The sequence below is a fragment of the Lethenteron reissneri genome, chromosome 1 (assembly GCF_015708825.2).
Source record: "Lethenteron reissneri isolate LAM-NWPU_2019-01 chromosome 1, ASM1570882v1, whole genome shotgun sequence".
Lineage (NCBI taxonomy): Eukaryota > Metazoa > Chordata > Hyperoartia > Petromyzontiformes > Petromyzontidae > Lethenteron > Lethenteron reissneri.
In genome coordinates, this window is record NC_083779.1 from 1,071,113 (window position 1) to 1,090,897 (window position 19,785).

Sequence of the window (19,785 nt, forward strand, 5' to 3'; positions counted from 1 at the left end):
GCTTTGACAAAGTTTTTCATCAGACCCAGCTGGATGTGTAAGGGTGGTAACAACATCTTCATTGATTCAACAAGTGGTGGATGCTGAACACTATTCCTACCAGGCTCCAATGACTGTCGGAGTGGCCAATCTATCTTGATGTAGTGGGAATCTCTCACACGACTATCCCATTCGCAGAGAAAGCAGCAGTACTCTGTGTATCCAAGCAAGAGATCAACAACCTTCAAATCGCCACAAAGCTACCACTGATGTTGGTCATAGTTTATGCACCTCAAAAGTTGTTTCATGTTGTCATAGGTTTCCTTCATATGGACTGCATGACCAACTGGAATTGATGGCAAAACGTTGCCATTACGCAGCAAAACAACTTTAAGACTCATCTTAGATTAATCAATGAACAGCCTCAACTCATCTGGATCATGAACGATGTTGAGGGCTGCCATCACACCATCGATGTTGTTGCAGGCTACAAGATCACCTTCCAGGAAGAACAATGGGACAAGATCCTTTTGACGGTCACGGAACATGGAAACCCAAACATTACCTGCCAGGAGATCCCACTGCTGCAGTCTGGAGCCCAACAGCTCTGCCTTAATCCCCGACACGGGTTTTCAGTTCACCTTGTTGTTACGAGGTGTGGTTCACATGAGGAGGATGGGAGAAAATCTGGGTCATGTGACCTTGATGGTTCAGGACCAGACGTTTCATCCTCTTTCTCGTCTGACTCAAGTGAGAATGATTCTGGTGCATCAGGAACCGGCAGTCCATCTCAGTGGGGTACTGGGCGTACAGCTGATGAAATGTTTGGATAATGCACAGTCCACTTTTTCTTCTTTGACACACCTTTCCCAACTGGAGGCACCATGCAGAAGTAATAATTGCTGATATGATCTGTTGGCTCTCTCCAAATCATTGGCACTGCAAAGGTATAGATTTCCTTTTCCTGTTCAACCACTGGCAAAGATTTGTTTCGCAAGTGTTGCATTATATGTGTGGGGCGCACATCTTGTTCTGATCTCCAATTTTGCAACCACAATAAAGGTGCTAGGTTTTCTTAACCATAGTGGTTATACTGCGCTTTGTGATGCAAAAGTCACTTCACCACAAACATAGCAGAGGTTATCTGCTTTGTTCACACAAGTACGAGGCATCTCTGCTCACTTTGGCTAAACAGAAATGTGCCCCTTTGCAAAATCAAACATTAACTTATAAGAGAGCACGACAATCTATGATTTCTCGAGCTGATGCAACTTGTTCAGCAGAGGGATGTCAGCCGAGCTATGGTGGCATCATCCATGACTTCGAGGAATAACATGATGCAATTCATATCATGTATGACGCAATACCAGTTTCAGATTGCATCATTCATTGTTTTGCTAAGAAAGTAAGTCCTGTCAAAACCCAGTCATACATTTATTCACAGATCCAGTCGAAGATGTATTTTAGTCATTTCTGGTTTAAATTCAGATCCCTTCCCTTTATAACTCACTTATCCTCCGCCATTCTCAAGTCAAGGGTCGTATATAATGGCCCAGTAGCATATCTTGGAAACTAGAGCCAATCAACAATTTTAAGCATCATTTCCATTCGCAGTGACCCAGAATTAGTAAAGTTGGAGTACATTTATTTCGGAAGCATTTTGGCTGTAGACCAGCGTAATCAGACACGTCTTTTTGCGTGTTTTGCGATGAAGTGTCTGTGTGTGTGGCTGATGTAGCACGTATTGCCTTGCAAAGAGGTGTCTGTTGGGTATTTGAACATCTTTAAGACCTCCTGTTTCATGGCCATAAAGGGTAACCACCCATTCTTCTTTTTAAAAATCGGTTATTTTGCGAGTTAGGATACCGCACAAAATGGACAATTGGCTTAAACTATTTGGTGACGTTCACTGTTCATACATTTACATCTCAGAACGATGTCGGGTGAGGCAAGGTTGGGAATAACCCCCGGGCGAGGCTCCCACGTGGTGCGGCGTTAACGACCGACGCTGACGGAGGCTGACGGAGGCCGACTGAGACGAAGCCGAACCCCCTCATCCTCAACCGATACCCGAACCCTGAATCCTGAACCCCAAACTCGAATCCAAAACCCGAGTCCTAAACTCTGACCCTGAACCCAAATCCTTAACCCTAAACTCCGACCATTAATCTTAACCCCTAACCTTAAACCCTTAACCATACATCAATAACTCTAACCCGTTAACCCTAACCACAAACCCTAACGTCCAACCAAAACATAACCCTACATCCTACACCCTCGCATAACCCACAACCCCTGACCTCACCTATAATGCTAACCTAAGCCCAACAGTGTGAGAGTTTAGAGTGAGTGTCAGATGGAGTTTTGGGTGAATTTGAATTCAGTATTGTCCAGCAGATGGCATCAAGTAACAACGTGCGATGAGCTGAATGATTTCACCCTCAACAACTAAATCTAAGTAAGTGAATTCCTCCATCGTGTTTCGGTCTGGGTTGTTCCATGCGTTCAGCCTGTAACAGACTGCAGGGGCAAGTGCTGTTCGCGAGTAGCAGCACACGAGGGGGTGGGTGGGTGGCCGGCACCGCGCCCTGCCGCCCGTCTCCCTCGCCGCGATGTTTACTACACATCGCTACAAGTACTCATTTGATGCTGAGTCGACCTAGGGGAGGCCCAGGACCCCGGTTCAGATAATCGTCACTGGTGTTGGCCGTGAGCGGGAATCTAACTGGAGTCATCGAGTTCGTAGCGCAGCGCGCTAACCGCTGCAATACTGCACACACAGACACACGTACACACGCACACTTAGACGCACACACACAGACACGTACACACAGACAGACGCGCACACACCGAGACGCACACGCAGACACACGCACACAGCCACACGCACACAGACACAACAACAACAACCGCCATTCGCCACTAAGTGGCGGTGACGTCACCACGACGCTTGTGCCAGGCCATGTGCACCTTGAGGCCACGTGAAGTGTCGAACGCCCGCTGGCAGGAGGTCACGGGGCAGACCCAGGTGCCACGGGTCGACTGACTGAGATGACCGAGATGACTGGCTGATGCACCACCTGTGCCCCCTACTGTGCCAACTTCCTGTGCTTTAGCAACCCGGCGCTCCGCTCGTTGTTGTGAGCGTCGCTCCTCCGCCCTCCGTTGTTGCTGGAGGGCGACTGCCTCCAACTGCCCAGTAGCTTCCTTCACGAGCCTCCTCCACAGAGGCCAATCTTGACACCCCTGGTACCAGTCATCGGCAAGTCCACTCAGCTCCACGTCCTCCTGTACCACATCACTGGGCATGTGGGCTACATGACCCATCCAGCGCAGCCTTGCCTGCCGGAGGAGCTCACCGATGGGACTTTGCCCAGATCTTTCAAGGATTTATGAGCTCCTCACACAATCTAGCCTGGTTAAACCCAGGATGGATCGTAGGCAGGCCAGCCTAAATGTTTCCAACCGGCGAAAATGCTCTATTAGGGGGGGTCCACGTTTCGCAAGCGTAGAGAAGGGAGGGTATGACTGTGGCCGAGAAGACTTGAAGCTTCGTGCGGAGCGACAGACCAGGTAGCTTCCACACAGCGTTACGCAACCGATGAAAATATATTGCCGCTCGACTGATTGGGAGTGATACCTCTGCTGTTAAACTGGAACCGGTCATAAGCACACTGCCCAGATATGGGAAACTCTCCACTCTCTCCATTACTGCCCCATCACCGATTGGGAGTTGTGGGGGTGGAGTGTCCGATGGTACAAAATACCCAGGCAGGTGCTTAGTTTTGGTGGGGCTAATGGTAAGGCCCCACCTCTTAGTGGCACGCTCCAGTCTCAGCAGCAGAGTCTTCAACTCCTCCTCTGAATGAGCAGCTATTACCAAATCATCGGCATACATAACGTGGTTGACCAATAGGGAGCCATCTCTTGATCGCACCCGGGCATCGACCAGCCTCCCATTATATCTGTACCAAATGGAGATTCCCCCGGTACAGCGATTGAAGGCTTCACGAACTACGTGGTCAAAATAGATGTTAAATAATGTAGGAGCCAGAGGACATCGCTGTCGCACCCCAAGGTGTACAGGGAAAGGCTCTGACTCCCGGCCACGTAGTTTTACCCGGGCCCACTCACCATCATGAAGGTCCTTAATGATCGTGAGCAGAGGGTCAGGGACTCCGAAAGCACGAAGAACAACCCAGAGCCCAGGCCTACTGATGGTATTATAGGCCTTGACCAGCAATAAAGCAGAGATGTAGGTTTTGTTGAAATTCCCTACACCTCTGCTGTAGCAGACGGGAAGAAAATATGGCATCTCCGCAGGACCGCCCTTTCCTGAAACCACATTGGGGCTCCGCATGCCTCTCCTCAGCGTGCCTAGCAAGGCGATGTTGAATAATCCTTGCCAGGACCTTTCCCGGCACACTGAAGAGTGAGATGCCCCTGTAGTTGTACAGTCTGTGCGGTCCCCCTTCTTAAAGAGGGGGACCACCAGGGCATCCTTCCAATCCTGCGGAACCCGTCCAGTGGTCCAGACTGTTGTTATGATGTCATATAGGGCAGTCTGTGCACAAACGCCACCCTCCCTCAGCATTTCGCTTGGGAGATCACCTCTGCCCAGTGCCTTTCCTGGTCTCAGACTCCGATCGCCTTCAGTACTTCCTCGACAGATGGCACCTCAGCCAGCCACTCACGGGGGGTGACCTCTTCCAATATTTGAGGCACCGCAGCCTTAGCAGGGTTATCCCCACTTTGTGCCATTATGTTTTCCTGGCTGAGGGATTTCCCCTCCCCCAGGACCTCACAGAAATGCTCAGCAAATCTGCAAACCTGTTCCTAGGGGTCGGAGATTGGATCACCGTTTTCCCCCCTAATGATGGTAATAGGTGTGGCGCTGCAGGTTACTTTTTTATGGAGTTAAATAGCGATTTGTGATCGCGGGCCACTGAGGCAGACTCCATCTCCTCAGCAACCCGCGACCACCACCCATCCTTGCAGCGCATTACGCCTCTCCCGAACCTCCGAGCGAAGGCTGCGGTAAACCTCCTCATTCTCTGACGTGGGATGCTGAGTCCGATGAAAGTGGGCCTGTCGCTTTTTCTCAACTGTCCTAAACACCTCCTCTGTCAGACAGAAACACGCACATAGACACACGCACACAGACACACGCACATAGACACACGCACACAGACACACGCACACATATTAAAACAAAGATACACACAAAAACAAGATCCCCCGTATAGCCTTAACAGACTGTAGGGGCAAGTGTTGTTAGCGAGCAGCACCTGTGAAGGCCGCCACGGCACACAAGAGGGTGGGTGGCCACCACCACGCCCGGCCGCCACATACACACACACACACAGACACACACACAGACACACACACACACAGACACAGACACACACACACAGACACACATACACACACAGACATACACACACACAGCTATACACAGACATATACACAGACACACACACAGTCACACACACACAGACATACACACAGACACAAACACACACACACAGACACACAGCTATACACAGACACACACACAGACACACACACAGACACACACAGACATACACAGACACATACAGACACACACACAGACACATATACACAGACACAGACACACACACACAAACATACACAGACACACACACAGTCACACACACAGACACATATACACAGACACACACAGTCACACACACACAGACATACACAGACACACACAGACACACACACAGACACACACAGACATACACAGACACACACACAGACACACACACAGACATACACAGACACACACACATACACAGACACACACACAGACACACACACAGACACACACAGACACATAGACACACACACAGACATACACAGACACACACACAGATACACACACATACATATATACACAGACACGCACACAGACACACACACAGACATACACAGACACGCACACAGACACACACACAGACACATATACACAGACACACAGACACACACACACAGACACACACGCGCACAACACTGCGGTGAATTATTTTTGGCACGAATCGCTGGGCGAGTTGACGCCTCGCTTGGGGAGGCATCCGCGTGACCCAGATTCCACTACAAAGGGAGGCTGCGCATCCACAATGATACACGCGTGCGTGTGTACACGTGTGTGTGTATGTGCACGTGCGTGTGTACACGTGTGCGTGTGCACGTGTGTGTGTACACGTGTGTGTGTACGTGTTTGTGTGTGCACGTGTGTGTGTATATGTGCACGTGCGTGTGTGCACGGGTGTGTGTGTGCACCTGTGTGTGTGCACGTGTGTGTGTACACGTGTGTGTGTGTGTGTTTGTGTGTGTACGTGTGTGTACACGTGTACGTGCGTGTGTGCACGTGTTTGTGTGTGTACGCATGTGTGTGTGTGCACCTGTGTGTGTGCACCTGTGTGTGTACACGTGTGTGTGTGTGTTTGTGTGTGTACGTGTGTGTGTACATGTGTACGTGCGTGTGTACACGTGTGTGTGTGTATGCGTGTGTGTGTGTACGTGTGTGTGTGTGGGGAGCGATAGTGTAGCGGTTAGCGCGCTGCGCTATGAACCCGGCGACCCGAGTACGATTCCCGCTCACGGCCAACACCAGTGACGATTATCTGAACCGGTCCCAGGCCTCCCTTAGGTCGACTCAGCCTCAAATGAGTATCTGGTGTGGTGTGTAAACATCACCACTAGGGAGACAAAGGCGGTCGGGCGTGGTGCTGGCCACCCACCCCCTCGTCTACCGTTGCGGCCTTCATAGGTGCTCGCTAACAGCACTTGCCCCTACAGTCTGTTAAGGCTATATGGGGGATCTTGATCTTTGTTGTGTGTGGTAGTTAGCGCGCTGCTCTATGAACCCTGCGACCCGAGATCGATTCCCGCTCACAGCCGCCACCAGTGACGATTATCTGAATCGGTCCTAGGTCTCCCTAGGTCAGGGGTCGGCAACCTACGGCTCCGGAGCCGCATGCGGCTCTTTACGGGCTGCTTCTTGACGATGAGTACGTATGTACTCAGATGCATTGCGGCTCTTGAAATACTGAATTTTGTACCGAATTTGAAAGAAATGGCTCTTCTTGTTATTTTGGTTGCCGACCCCTGCCCTAGGTCGACTCAGCCTCAAACGAGTACCTGCTGCGGTGTGTAAACATCGCCGCATCGGAGACAAAGGCGGCCGGGCGTCGTGTTGGCCACCCACCCCATCGTGTGCCGTGCCGGCCTGCAGAGGTGCCCGCTAACGGCACTTGCCCCAACAGTCTGTTAAGGCTACACGGGAGAGGGGGATCTTTGTCTTTGTGTGTGATTGTACACGATTAGTGAAAGTTTCGATTTAAAGCTTTCGTGACTGCAGGGATTCATCTTCTTGGTTCTTTCGGTAAAGTCACGTAGAAGGGAAATAATAAAAGAATACAACATAAAACATAAAATACAATTCTCACGACGTTTCGGCGACAACGCAAGCAGCCGTCCTCAGGTGAAGACCAGGTCTGTCACTGGTATTGGCCGTAGCGCAGCGCGCTTACCGCTACACACTCACACACACGAGCTCCTTAATAGGTGCTCGCTAATTATCTCCGGGCAGCTTGTGATGCGAGGGAGGGGGGGTTCAGGGTGGGTGTGAGATGAGGCGCAGGCGCCTTCAGGGAGCCTCTGGCCAGCGGCTCGTTAGAGACGAGGGTTGGCGGCGCTTCACGGCGCGAGGGAATTGTTGGTGCGGTTCCTCGTCCTCCTCCTCGTCCTCCTCCTCCTCGTCCTCCTGGTCTCCGGGGGGTCGGGACAGACGACCACGCGGCGGCGGCGGCTCGCGAGCCGCGTGCGGCGGCTCCATCAGGGCTGACAGTGGCGGCTCTGGGGACATCGAGAGAGAGAGAAAAACAATTTCTCGTCTTGTTAATTGGTTTGCCACACCCCTAACCATGGGAATACAGTTCACCATGGAAGTCCAGTTCACCATGGGAGTCCAGTTCACCATGGGAGTCCAGGTTATCATGTGATTCCAGTTTACCAGGAAGTCCAGTTCACCATGGAAGTCCAGTTCACCATGGGAGTCCATTTCACCATGGGAGTCCAGTTCACCATGAGATTCCAGTTCACCATGAGAGTCCAGTTCACCATGGGCAGGGGTCAGCAACCTGCGGCTCCAAGAGCCGCGTGCGTGGCTCACCAAGGGACTGTCTCGTGGCCGCTGTTTAGTAAGGGACCGCCACGACCCGTCTCGTAATCACCGCCACAGTTCACTGCGGCTGCTCTTGAAATGCTGAGTTGGTGTTGGTTTTTACACCGAATTCGAAAACAAAAATGTATCTTGTTGTTAGTCTCTTGCTTGACGACCTCCTGGTCCATCGTGTCGCGCCTGCCGTGTGCGCTGTGTGCACGCACCACGTTGTTGCACGCGCCACAGAGTTTGCTACAGGCGGCGACACTGGGTGCGGCGTGTCGTTAACATCCGCCACCACTGGGGAGAGACAAAGGCGGCCGGGCGAAGCAGTGTCCACCCACCCCTCGTGTGCCGTGCCGGCCTTCATAGGTGCTACTCGCGAACAGCACTTTCCCCGACAGTCTGCTACAGGCTATATGGGTGACCTTTGTTGTTGTTTTTGGATCACCCAAAGTTAACGATACATTGTTTTAATGTATTGATTATCTATATAACAATTGCATCGCGTTATTCATGTATTGATAGCCCAGCCTCTTCAACCCCATCGTGTTGTTTGGTGCTGGATGCGACTGTGGGGGTTGGCGCAGGCGGGATGCTCATCGGGTCAAAACACGCCGCAAGGTCAGTATCTTCAACGACGATGTTTTACTTCACCAGGTAAGGCCGACTGATATCTGTTTCAGAAGCATTCTTGGCCACAAATTATTTATTTTAACGAAGTGGTTTATCATCATCGTATGGACGTCTGTGAAGACAGCTTCACATCTCATCGGATGTCTCCAGGATAAATCATTATTCTGATGGGGAAATTTATCGCGGCCAAATTTTCTCCAAACGCGCGTTAATTCTAAATATGGAGGGCAAAAACCGGAGGACCCGGATACAAATCGACGCGACCACGGAGAGAGAGAGACACGCAAACTCCAAATCTACAACAGCAGCAGGCGTAGGGGTCGGGATCGAACCCACGACCTCCTGTAGACCAGGCGATGGAGATCACATCTCGCCACCGGGGCGTATCACGAGGCCACTGATGTTAGCCGTGCTCCGCTAACACTCGGAATCGAATTTCGTTGAGCGTTTCATCGCGCAAACGCGTGCGCGCCAACCACTGCGCCACCACTCCCCCCCTCCCCAAATCACTCCACCACCCCCCCCCCCCCCCCCATGGTCGCGTGATTATTATTACGATTGAACGATATACTTAAATTAAAGGAATGATCCGATTATCTTGATGGTAATTCATCGATTGATTTATTTATCAATGGTTTATGGAATTAGGATGATTAAACATTGCATTGTGTGATTGATGATTATGGATTATCATGATTGACCAATATGCTAAATTCTGCCCGCGGGTGAGAATCGTTCCGCCACGAATCGATTCCCGCAGTGCGGGGAGGGGGGTTGCCTCGCTTATAGACCGCCCCCCACTCTCAGCCCCCCCCCCGACCCCCGCGATTGACGTCATTGGTTGACGTCACAAGATGACAGCGGATGACGTTCCCTTGGTTTTTTGTGCGTGGCCGAAGCGAAATGCATCGTCGTAATGGGGCAGCGAAAGACTGGGCCCGCGCGGTGTGTCTGGTGAATTCATGCGCAGTTGCCAGTCTCGCAACTGCGCCTGTCTGCCGCGTAGCTTTACACCATGAACGCATCTCCTCGCTCTGTACCAATACACAATGACAAAGACCCCCGTATAGCCTTAACAGGCTGTAGAAGAAAGTGCTGTTAGCGAGCAGCAGCATCTATAAAGGGTGACTCTCTACGAGACGTTTGTATGCCAGTACCCAAAGAGGTCCCATAAATGTAACTGCTCGACCCGAGCTATAGGTGTTCTGATCTGGGCATTGCCTTTGTACTGGTCGCCCTTTTGGCGTTGTTCTCTGGTCGGGCACTGGTGGTGAGACGAGGCCATGAAGAAGGCTGTCTCTGGTGTAGGCCAATCAGTTTAAATGACAACGCAATTATTATCATTATCAGAGCACGTTTGCTTCCATGCTTTGCCACAAGTATGTGTGGTTAATGCAGGCCTGATGATGCTTTGCAATAGGTGTATCTCATAACAAAAACCTTCATTATGAATAATATTGGTCGCGAAAGCCTACGTGTTAAATAGGTGTATCTATTTGGTGTTTGAACATCTTAACACAGCTCATGTTTTATTGCCAGAAAGGGTGAAGGGTTACTAGTTCAGAACATGTCAAATGGACAGACTTCCCTTGTCAGGGAAGCCTCGGGGCAAACTGGAAATTGTGTTTAAAAAATAACAATCAGTTAATGCACGCTCGCAAACAAAGAAAAGCACTCTTACATCATACTTTGTAAGATTTTTGAGCGAAAATAGATACAATCAATAATAGTTTACATTTGTAAAGTGACGCATTTCATCCGTAGGTCCCAATGCGTCACCGTGTATGGGAAGCATAACATCAACAGAACCTGAAGGTTAAACGGCCAGAACTATAAACTATTTTTTATTTTTACCAGGTAAGGCCCCACTGAGCCATGTAGCTGTTTTTTCAGAAGCGACCTGGCCACAAATGATAGCTCAACGAAGTGGCTTATCATTGGGTGTAAATGTACAGCACTTTAATTCTCTAAACGCGTGATGTTGATTATAAATGTAGAGGGAAAACCCGGAGAACCCAGATAAAAAATTCCACGGGGGGAGAGAGACACGCAAACGCCAAATATACAACGGGTCTCAGGGTTGGGATCGAACCCACGACCTCTTGCATACCAGGCGAGGGAGTTAACATCTCACCACCACGGCGCCTTAGGTGGGGGGTTAATGCCAGTTCAAAGAGGTGAGTTTTCAAGACAGAACTTAATAGAGCTAGCGACTCTGATTTGTCTTCATAGACAAAGGCACAGAGCGTTGTTCCAGACCTTGGGAGCTGCCCAGTGGCAAAAGGTCGATCACCCCTATAATCTAAAACCATAAACCCTTTCAGGATGAGAGCGTTGACCTCGGAGTCCTTAGGCAGAAGCGATCCGTAGGTCTCAGGAACCTGGTGAGAGAGCCAACGCGGATGAGTCCCTGTCGTTATCGGTGGCCATTTTGAGAGATAAAAAAATGGCTGCCAATTTGTTTTTCCAAGTGGCTTGCGGTTTGAGTCAGCCGACGACGCAGCCAATAGCGAGCGTCACGAGCGTGGGGAGCAGGTAGGGGGTGCCTTGGCGCCCCCCCCCCCACACCTGATGGACAAAGCTACAAGTTGCCCCCCCCCGATAACCACCATGATAGATGTTTTCAACAAGTGTAAACAAGCACACGACACTTCTTTAGAAGGCGGTTTAATTGTTTGTATTAAAATTATTTCATTTAAGCTTCGATGCTATATTTCAATTTAATGCGAGCAGTGACGTAATATTGCAAAGAGGTAACTACGACGGAGCTGTAGTGGCTGCATTGTTTCGAAGACGGAGGAGCGACCCCCATACAGCGTTAAACGTTCGAGACCGTGACGACGATGTGGGTTAGGGCAAGAGGAGGCGGTCGCGATATGTATAATCGCTTCTCGGTGCGACCGTGCAAAGAGACAAATCGTTGCGCTGTTGGTTAGATCGCGTAAATATAAATGTGTCGTTAATCCACCATTATCGTGTTTTTCTCCAAACACACAACCGGTGTTCTGAAGTGGTAGCTAATTGACACGTTTACTTTCGTGTCAAACCTTATCTATCTAACCCATTAAACCTTTATGATGGTTAATATTGGTCGCGAAAGCCTACTAACGTGTTAAACTATTAAACATCACGTAATCCGAAAACCAAACATCATCACACGGCCTTCTGGCCTCATCCTCCTCCTCGAAGACACCGGTGCTGCAACCATGAACCGCATCAGAACATCATCAGCTCCCGATTATCTTGGCACGCGCAAGAATAGGAAGGCATTACAATGGTGCTACGTAGCAGCAGGCTACCGAGGAGATGGTGAGTGGCCACTCTCTCCTTGCAGCGCCACACGGCTCTCTGGACTTCCAAGCAAAGCCCCGGGTGAACCTCCTCTTTGTTTGGGCGCCACGGTGGCGAGTGGGCCCTAGCTGGTGGGATGATGTTGAGATTCGGGCCCTGCCACTCCATCTCAAGTGGGCGCTCACCAGCAGCGGTTAGCGCCGCACTCCGCTACGAACCCAGCGACCCCAGTTCGATTCCGGCTTATGACAAACTCCAGTGACGAATATCTGGGCATCTCTTAGGTCGACTCAGCCACAAATGAGTACCCGGTGCGGTGTGTAAACGCCGCCACTGTGGATAAAACGGCGGGCCGGAGTGGTGGTGGCCCCCCACCCCCTCGTGTGCCACGGCGCCGCCCTTGACAGGTGCTCCCCGCTCAACGCACTTGCCCCAACAGCCTGTTCTGGCGATGCGGCTGCGGAATGGCGCTGTGAACCTCGTCACGTCTGAGTTCGACCACAAACCCACGCCAGCTCAACTCGCGATTCAAGAGAGAACCTGGTGCGTTGTGAACTTCGCAACGGGGACGCCACGGTGGCTAGGAGATGTCCACTACCTCGCCTGGTATGCAGGAGGTTGTGGGTTCGATTCCGACCCTGACGCCTGCTGCTGATGTATATTTGGAGTTTGCGTGTCTCTCTGTCTCTTCCCATGGTCGCGTGGATTTTTCCCCTCCACATTCAGAATCAACATAATGCATTTAGAGTGTTTGGCTGCTATAGATTCCACACGACGATAAGCCATTTCGTTGAGCTGTCATTCGTGATAGTCGCTTTTCAATAAAAGAGCTACATGGCAACTCAGTGGGCCTTACCTGGTAAAAAAATAAATAAATTGGTGAGTTTGTTAGTTACGTGGTGTAACCGGCCTTTAATAGGTTATCGATAACAGCACACCTCTCGCATACAATCCGGAAGGCTGTTGTACCCCGTGGGATTTGAGCGTTAGCTTCGGTGAGAGTGAACGTGAGAGAGATACGCACGCAGGGAGATTCTGGGAGGGATGAACAGAGAGACCAGGAGGAGGGTAACGCATGTGGGAGGATAGAGACAGAGACATATAGATAAGTGTGGGAGAGACGGGGGAGACGCAGAGAGAGGGAGAGCCAGCGTGGGGAAGAGACGACGCATAGAGAGTGTGTGTGTGTGCGTGGGAGGAGGCAGTGGCATAGAGAGGGAGAGAGGGGGGGAGTGGGAGGCAGAGAGAGCGCGGGAGGAGGAGGAGGAAGAGGAGGGAGATTGGGAGGGAGACAGAGAAACGGAGACGGAGGGAGAGGCAGAGAGAGAGAGAACGAGATACCGGCTTCAATGGAGAGTCGAGAATGATCGCAAGTTGCGTCCACCATCGCATCGGTATGCGCCGTCTGCGTATGCACACACACACGCACACACAGACGCCCACAAAGACACATGTAAAGGTCCCTGTATAGCCTCTAACGGGCTTTTGGGGCAAGGGCTGTTAGCGAGCACCTTTGAAGGCCGGCACGGTACATGAGGGGGTGGGTGGCCAACACGCAGACAGACTCTCAACTACGTACACACACAGAAGCACACATGTCCACACACATGTCCACACACATGTCCACACACATGCACACACACATGTGAACCTGAAGACATGTATACACACACGTATATGTGGGCACTCATACACACATATGTACACGTACACACCAATGGCACGCAGATATGTACACACAAAACACACACATGTGCACACACACACACACATGTGCACACACACACATGTGCACACACACACATATGAAGACACACAGATACATACAGTACTGTACATACAAATCACACGCAGACACACACAGGCGCACACACACACGAGATATGCGCATGCTGCATAATGCATAAACATGAATGCGCTCACACACACGTGCATATCATTATGTGTGGACATGTGTACATACTAAAGACACGCAGTACACATCAATCCGAGTGCAATGCACATGCTGTAATGTCTATGCAGTGTGCGTGTGTGATATAATGCCTATGTAGTGTGTGTGTGTGATATTATTCATGTGTCCTCGTCGGATGTAATAAATGCTCATGAGCAAATGCATTTATAGCACCCATCTGTGTATATGGTGCGTGCGCGTGTGCATCATTATGAATGTTGATAAGGAGGTGCAGCATAAGGGAATTCATTTAAGAGAATGAATGCAGAGAGAGAGAGAGGGGGGAGTGGTGGGGAGAGCGAGAGAGTGAGCGGGAGTGAATTAACAGCGAGAGAGGGATGGAGAGAGAGAGGGGATCTTTCTGGGGTGCTCGCTATAACATAATAGCACTTGCCCCCCAAATGTTCAGGGCTAAACGGGGGATCGTTGTCTTTTCTGTATGTTTGTGTGTTTGAGTGTGTGTGTGTGTTTGTGTGTGTGTCTGTGTGTGTGTTTGTGTGTGTGTATGTGTGTGTTTGTGTGAGAGTATGTTTGTGTGTGTGTGTGTTTCTGTGTGTGTATGTGTGAGTGTATGTTTGTGTGTGTGTATGTGTGTGTGTTTGTGTGTGTGTATGTGTGTGTTTGTGTGAGTGTATGTTTGTGTGTGTGTTTGTGTGTATGTGTGTGTCTGTGTGTGTGTTTGTGTGTGTGTGTTTGTGTGTTTGTGTGTGTGTGTATGTGTATGTTTGTGTGTGTGTTTGTGTGTATGTGTGTGTCTGTGTGTGTGTTTGTGTGTGTATGTGTGTGTTTGTGTGTATGTGTGTGTATGTGTGTGTGTTTGTGTGTATGTGTGTGTGTATGTGTGTATGTGTGTGTGTTTGTGTGTGTATGTGTGTGTTTGTGTGTTTGCGTGAGTCGGGAGCGGTGGCGCAGCGGTTGGCGCTGCACTGCGCCAACGAAGCCGGCAGAGCGAGCCCCGAGTTCGCTTCGCCACAGACATCGGTGACGAAATATCAGAACTGTTGCTGGGGGCCTCCCCCTAGGTCGACTCAGCCTCAAATTAGCTACAGTGTGAGCATCGCCGCGAGGGAGACAAAGGCGGCCGGGCGTGGTGCTGGCCACCCACCCCCTCGTGCGCCGTGCCGGCCTTCATGGGTGCTGCTGCTACTCGCTAACTCATTGCCCATCCAACAGCCTGTTAGAGGCTGTAAGTGTGGGGGGGAGGGGGGGGTTCACACCTTCACCGACTACCTTCGCAAACCCCGGTTCAATTCCAGTACAACCAAGCCATTCATGTGTGTTGCTGCTCAGCAGACCTTCCGCTATCCACTGTGCATCTGCCTTACAATGAGGAAAAACAGTATTTGATCCCCTGCTGATTTTGTACGTTTGCCCACTGACAAAGAAATGATCAGTCTATAATTTAAATGGTAAGTTTATTTGAACAGTGAGAGACAGAATAACAACAAAAAAACCCAGAAAAACGTATGTCAAAAATTTTATAAATTGATTTGCATTTTAATGAGGGAAATAAGTATTTGACCCCTCTGCAAAACATGACTTAGTACTTTGTGGCAAAACCCTTGTTGGCAATCACAGAGGTCAGACGTTTCTTGTAGTTGGCCACCACGTTTGCACACATCTCATGAGGGATTTTGTCCCACTCCTCTTTGCAGATCTTCTCCAAGTCATTAAGGTTTCGAGGCTGACGTTTGGCAACTCGAACCTTCAGCTCCCTCCACAGATTTTTTATGGGATTAAGGTCTGGAGACTGGCTAGGCCACTCCAGGACCTTAATGTGCTTCTTCTTGAGCCACTCCTTTGTTGCCTTGGCCGTGCGTTTTGGGTCATTGTCATGCTGGAATACCCATCCACGACCCATTTTCAATGCCCTGGCTGAGGGGAGGAGGTTCTCACCCAAGATTTGACGGTACATGGCCCCGTCCATCGTCCCTTTGATGCTGTGAAGTTGTCCTGTCCTCTTAGCAGAAAAACACTCCCAAAACATAACGTTTCCACCTCCATGTTTGACGGTGGGGATGGTGTTCTTGGGGTCATAGGCAGCATTCCTCCTCTTCCAAACACGGCGAGTTAAGTTGATGACAAAGAGCTCCATTTTGGTCTCACCCAGTTGTCCTCTGAATCATTCAGATGTTCATTGGCAAACTTCATACGGGCATGTATATGTGCTTTCTTGAGCAGGGAGACCTTGTAGTGTAGTTCTGGGCTGATTCCTCACTATTCTCATGATCATTGCAACTCCACGAGGTGAGATCTTGCATGGAGCCCCAGGCCGAGGGAGATTGACAGTTCTTTTGTGTTTCTTCCATTTGCGAATAATCGCACCAACTGTTGTCACCTTCTCACCAAGCTGCTTGGCGATGGTCTTGTAGCCCATTCCAGCCTTGTGTAGGTCTACAATCTTGTCCCTGACATCCTTGGAGAGCTCTTTGGTCTTGGCCATGGTGGAGAGTTTGGAATATGATTGATTGATTTCTTCTGTGAACAGGTGTCTTTTATACAGGTAACAAGCTGAGATTAGGAGCACTCCCTTTAAGAGTGTGCTCCTAATCTTACCTGTATAAAAGACACCTGGGAACCAGAAATCTTTCTGATTGAGAGGGGGTCAAATACTTATTTCCCTCATTAAAATGCAAATCAATTTATAACATTTTTGACATGCGTTTTTCTGGATTTTGTTGTTATTCTGTCTCTCACTGTTCAAATAAACCTACCATTAAAATTATAGACTTATCATTTCTTTGTTAGTGGACAAACGTACAAAATCAGCAGGGGATCAAATACTTGTTTCCCCCTCACTGTAATAGATGCTCGCAAACAGCAACTGCACCGTCTTGTAATGCTACGCGGGGGGGGGGGGGGGGGTGAAGAGGGGAGGGGTATTGATTGGCTGAAAGCCCACTCTCAATCATTGCCTCCAGTGACGTCACTGAACACGCACACATGCATTCACCACAAAAACAAAGCTCCCCTGTGTAGCCTTGAACAGACTGTTGGGGCAAGAGCTGTTAGAGACGAGCAGCAACACCCATGAAGGCTGGAACGACGCACGAGGAGGTGGATGGCCAGCACCACTCCCCACGTACACAGACACACACGAACAGTGCACGCGAACACACGTGAACACGGATGCTTGTGCATATACATAAGGAAGTGATACATGTAAAAATATTCCTGCACGGAGGCAGAGAGATCCACCGTTTAATTGGGCCGATAACCACCTTCATATATAGAGGTCAGCAGAGCGCGGGCAATCGTTGGTACCCCCGGCTCCCAGCCACTGTGTGGCTCCTGCTGCTGCTGCTGCTTCTGCTGCCTTCCCACTCTTCGCCTGTGGTCCCTGGCTCCTCTCTGAGTCGTCCCCTCTCTCTGAGTCGTCCCCTCTCTCTCTGAGTCGCCTTCTCTCTCTCTGAGTCGTCCTCTCTCTCTGAGTCGTCCCCTCTCTCTCTGAGTCGTCCTCTCTCTCTCCCTGAGTCGTCCCCTCTCTCTCTGAGTCGTCCTCTCTCTCTGAGTCGTCCCCTCTCTCTCTGAGTCGTCCTCTCTCTCTCTGAGTCGTCCCCTCCCTCTCTGAGTCGTCCCATCTCTCTCTGAGTCTGTCTCTCTCTCTCTGAGTGGTCCTCTCTCTCGGAGTCGTCCTCTCTCTCTAAGTCGTCCTCTCTCTCTGAGTCGTCCCCTCTCTTTCTCTGAGCCGTCCTCTCTCTCTCTTTGAGTCGTCCTCTCTCTCTCTCTGAGTCGTCCTCTTTCTCTCTCTGAGTCGTCCTCTCTCTCTCTGAGTCGTCCTCTCTCTCTGAGTCGTCCCCTCTCTCTCTCTGAGTCGCCCTCTCTCTCCCTGAGTCGTCCTCTCTCTCTCTCTGAGTCGTCCTCTTTCTCTCTACGAGTCGTCCTCTCTCTCTGAGTCGTCCCCTCTCTCTGAGTCGTCCCCTCTCTCTGAGTCGTCCCCTCTCTCTCTGAGTCGTCCTCTCTCTCTGAGTCGTCCTCTCTCTCTCTCTACGAGAGCGAGCTGATACTTGTTGTGATCAATGAAGGTGGTTGTGTAGAGAGGGTGTGAGTCAAGACAAATAGGGTTATTAGATTTTCATAAACACCGGCCTTAACATATATTAATTTATTATTCTTGAATGTTTTTTTTAATCTCATCTTATCAATTTTACTACTGCATCTAGTTTTCTTCTTCTGTCTTTGCCTTTTCAGATTGTATGTTGGTTTAAAGAAAATGTACCGATTGATTCACCTGTAATGTGTAATGTGCAATGAGTCCGAAATTAATTTCAAAAGAGAAACCATGCATCATGCATTCTTGTTAATGGAAGTCGGTTTAAACATTTGTAAAAATAAATTAAAACCCTTCGTAATTCGTTAAAATAAATATAACAACCCTATATGTCCTGACCTTTGGCCACCCTGTATATATCGCAGGTTCGGAGCGAGACATCTGCTGCCAAGCTCGGGCAAGCCACGAGCACAGAGTCTCAGGTATGGGGCATTCTCACACCGTCTCTACACAACCACCTCCATTGATAACGACGATTATCAGCTCGCTCTCGTAGAGAGAGCGGACGACGCAAAGAGCGAGAGAGAGAGAAGACGACTCAGAGAGAGACAGGGGGACGACTCAGAGAGAGGACGATTCAGAGAGAGGACGACTCAGAGAGAGGACGACTCAGAGAGAGGACGACTCAGAGAGGGAGAGGACGGCTCAGAGAGAGAGGACGACTCAGAGAGAGGACGACTCAGAGAGACAGAGGACGGCTCAGAGAGAGAGGACGACTCAGAGAGAGGACGACTCAGAGAGAGAGAGGACGGCTCAGAGGCGTTAGGAGGAACCACAGACGCAGTGGTGCTTCCAACGATTGTCCAAGCTCCGCGGCCCTCTATATATGAAGGTGTCATCTCTCCCTCCGTGCTTGACTATGAGTGGGAGGAAACTGGGGCACCTGGAGACAAATGAGAAACCCCCACGCGTGCGAGGGGCACGCTCTCGATCCCACAGCCGCCTTCTCGTGGCAGAGCCAGGCGGTAACGGCTCCTCCTCGACGCCCACCCACGGGCAGGAAGGGGGTTCCGCACCACCATCACTCTGCGTGGTGACCCACCAACCCTGGCTGCTGCTGCTGCTGCTGCCTGCACAGCGCTACGGAAATCACAGGAGAGCCATGCGCAGCTTGGCCACAAAGACAAAGATCCCCCGTATAGACTTACAGACTGTTGGGGAAAGTGCTGTTAGTGAGCATCAATGAAGGCCGGAACGGTGCACGAGGGGGGTGGGTTGCTCACACCACGCCCGGCCGCCTTTGTCTCACCAGTGGCGATGCTTACACACCGCAGCAGGTACTCATTTGAGGCTGAGTCGATCTAGGAGAGTCCCAGGACCGGTTCAAATAATCGTCACTGTTGTTGGTGGTGGCCGTGAGCGGGAATCGAGCTCGAATTCGCCGGGTTCGTAGCGCAGCGCGCGAGCTGCGACGCGACCGCTCACCACCCCCTCGCCCGCGGTCTGACGAGCTGAGGGGGCGGGGGGGGGACACGGAGCACGCAGGAAAGTGCTTTTGGTACCGGCTGATTGTGAGCCGAGGCCCCCCCCCCCGCCACCCTCCTCCTCCGCCCCCTTCGCCACCCGCCCCCACTCCCCCGCCTCTTCGCCGCCGCACCCTCGGGACGGCCTCTGGCTCTAGAGGGGTCCGCACCCCCCCCCACTACTGCCACCACCACCATCACCACCATCATTGTGATGAATGAT

General features: G+C 50.8%; 1 protein-coding gene across 1 annotated transcript in view; it reads left to right on the top strand.

Moving 5' to 3' along the window:
* Positions 1-1,915: 1,915 nt before the first annotated feature.
* Positions 1,916-19,785, top strand: part of LOC133340520 (CUGBP Elav-like family member 6) — a 30,469-nt gene continuing 12,599 nt past the window's right edge. The window contains exon 1 of the mRNA XM_061548850.1: positions 1,916-1,922. Coding sequence (XP_061404834.1) covers positions 1,916-1,922 — 7 coding nt within the window. The remainder of the gene's footprint in view (positions 1,923-19,785) is intronic.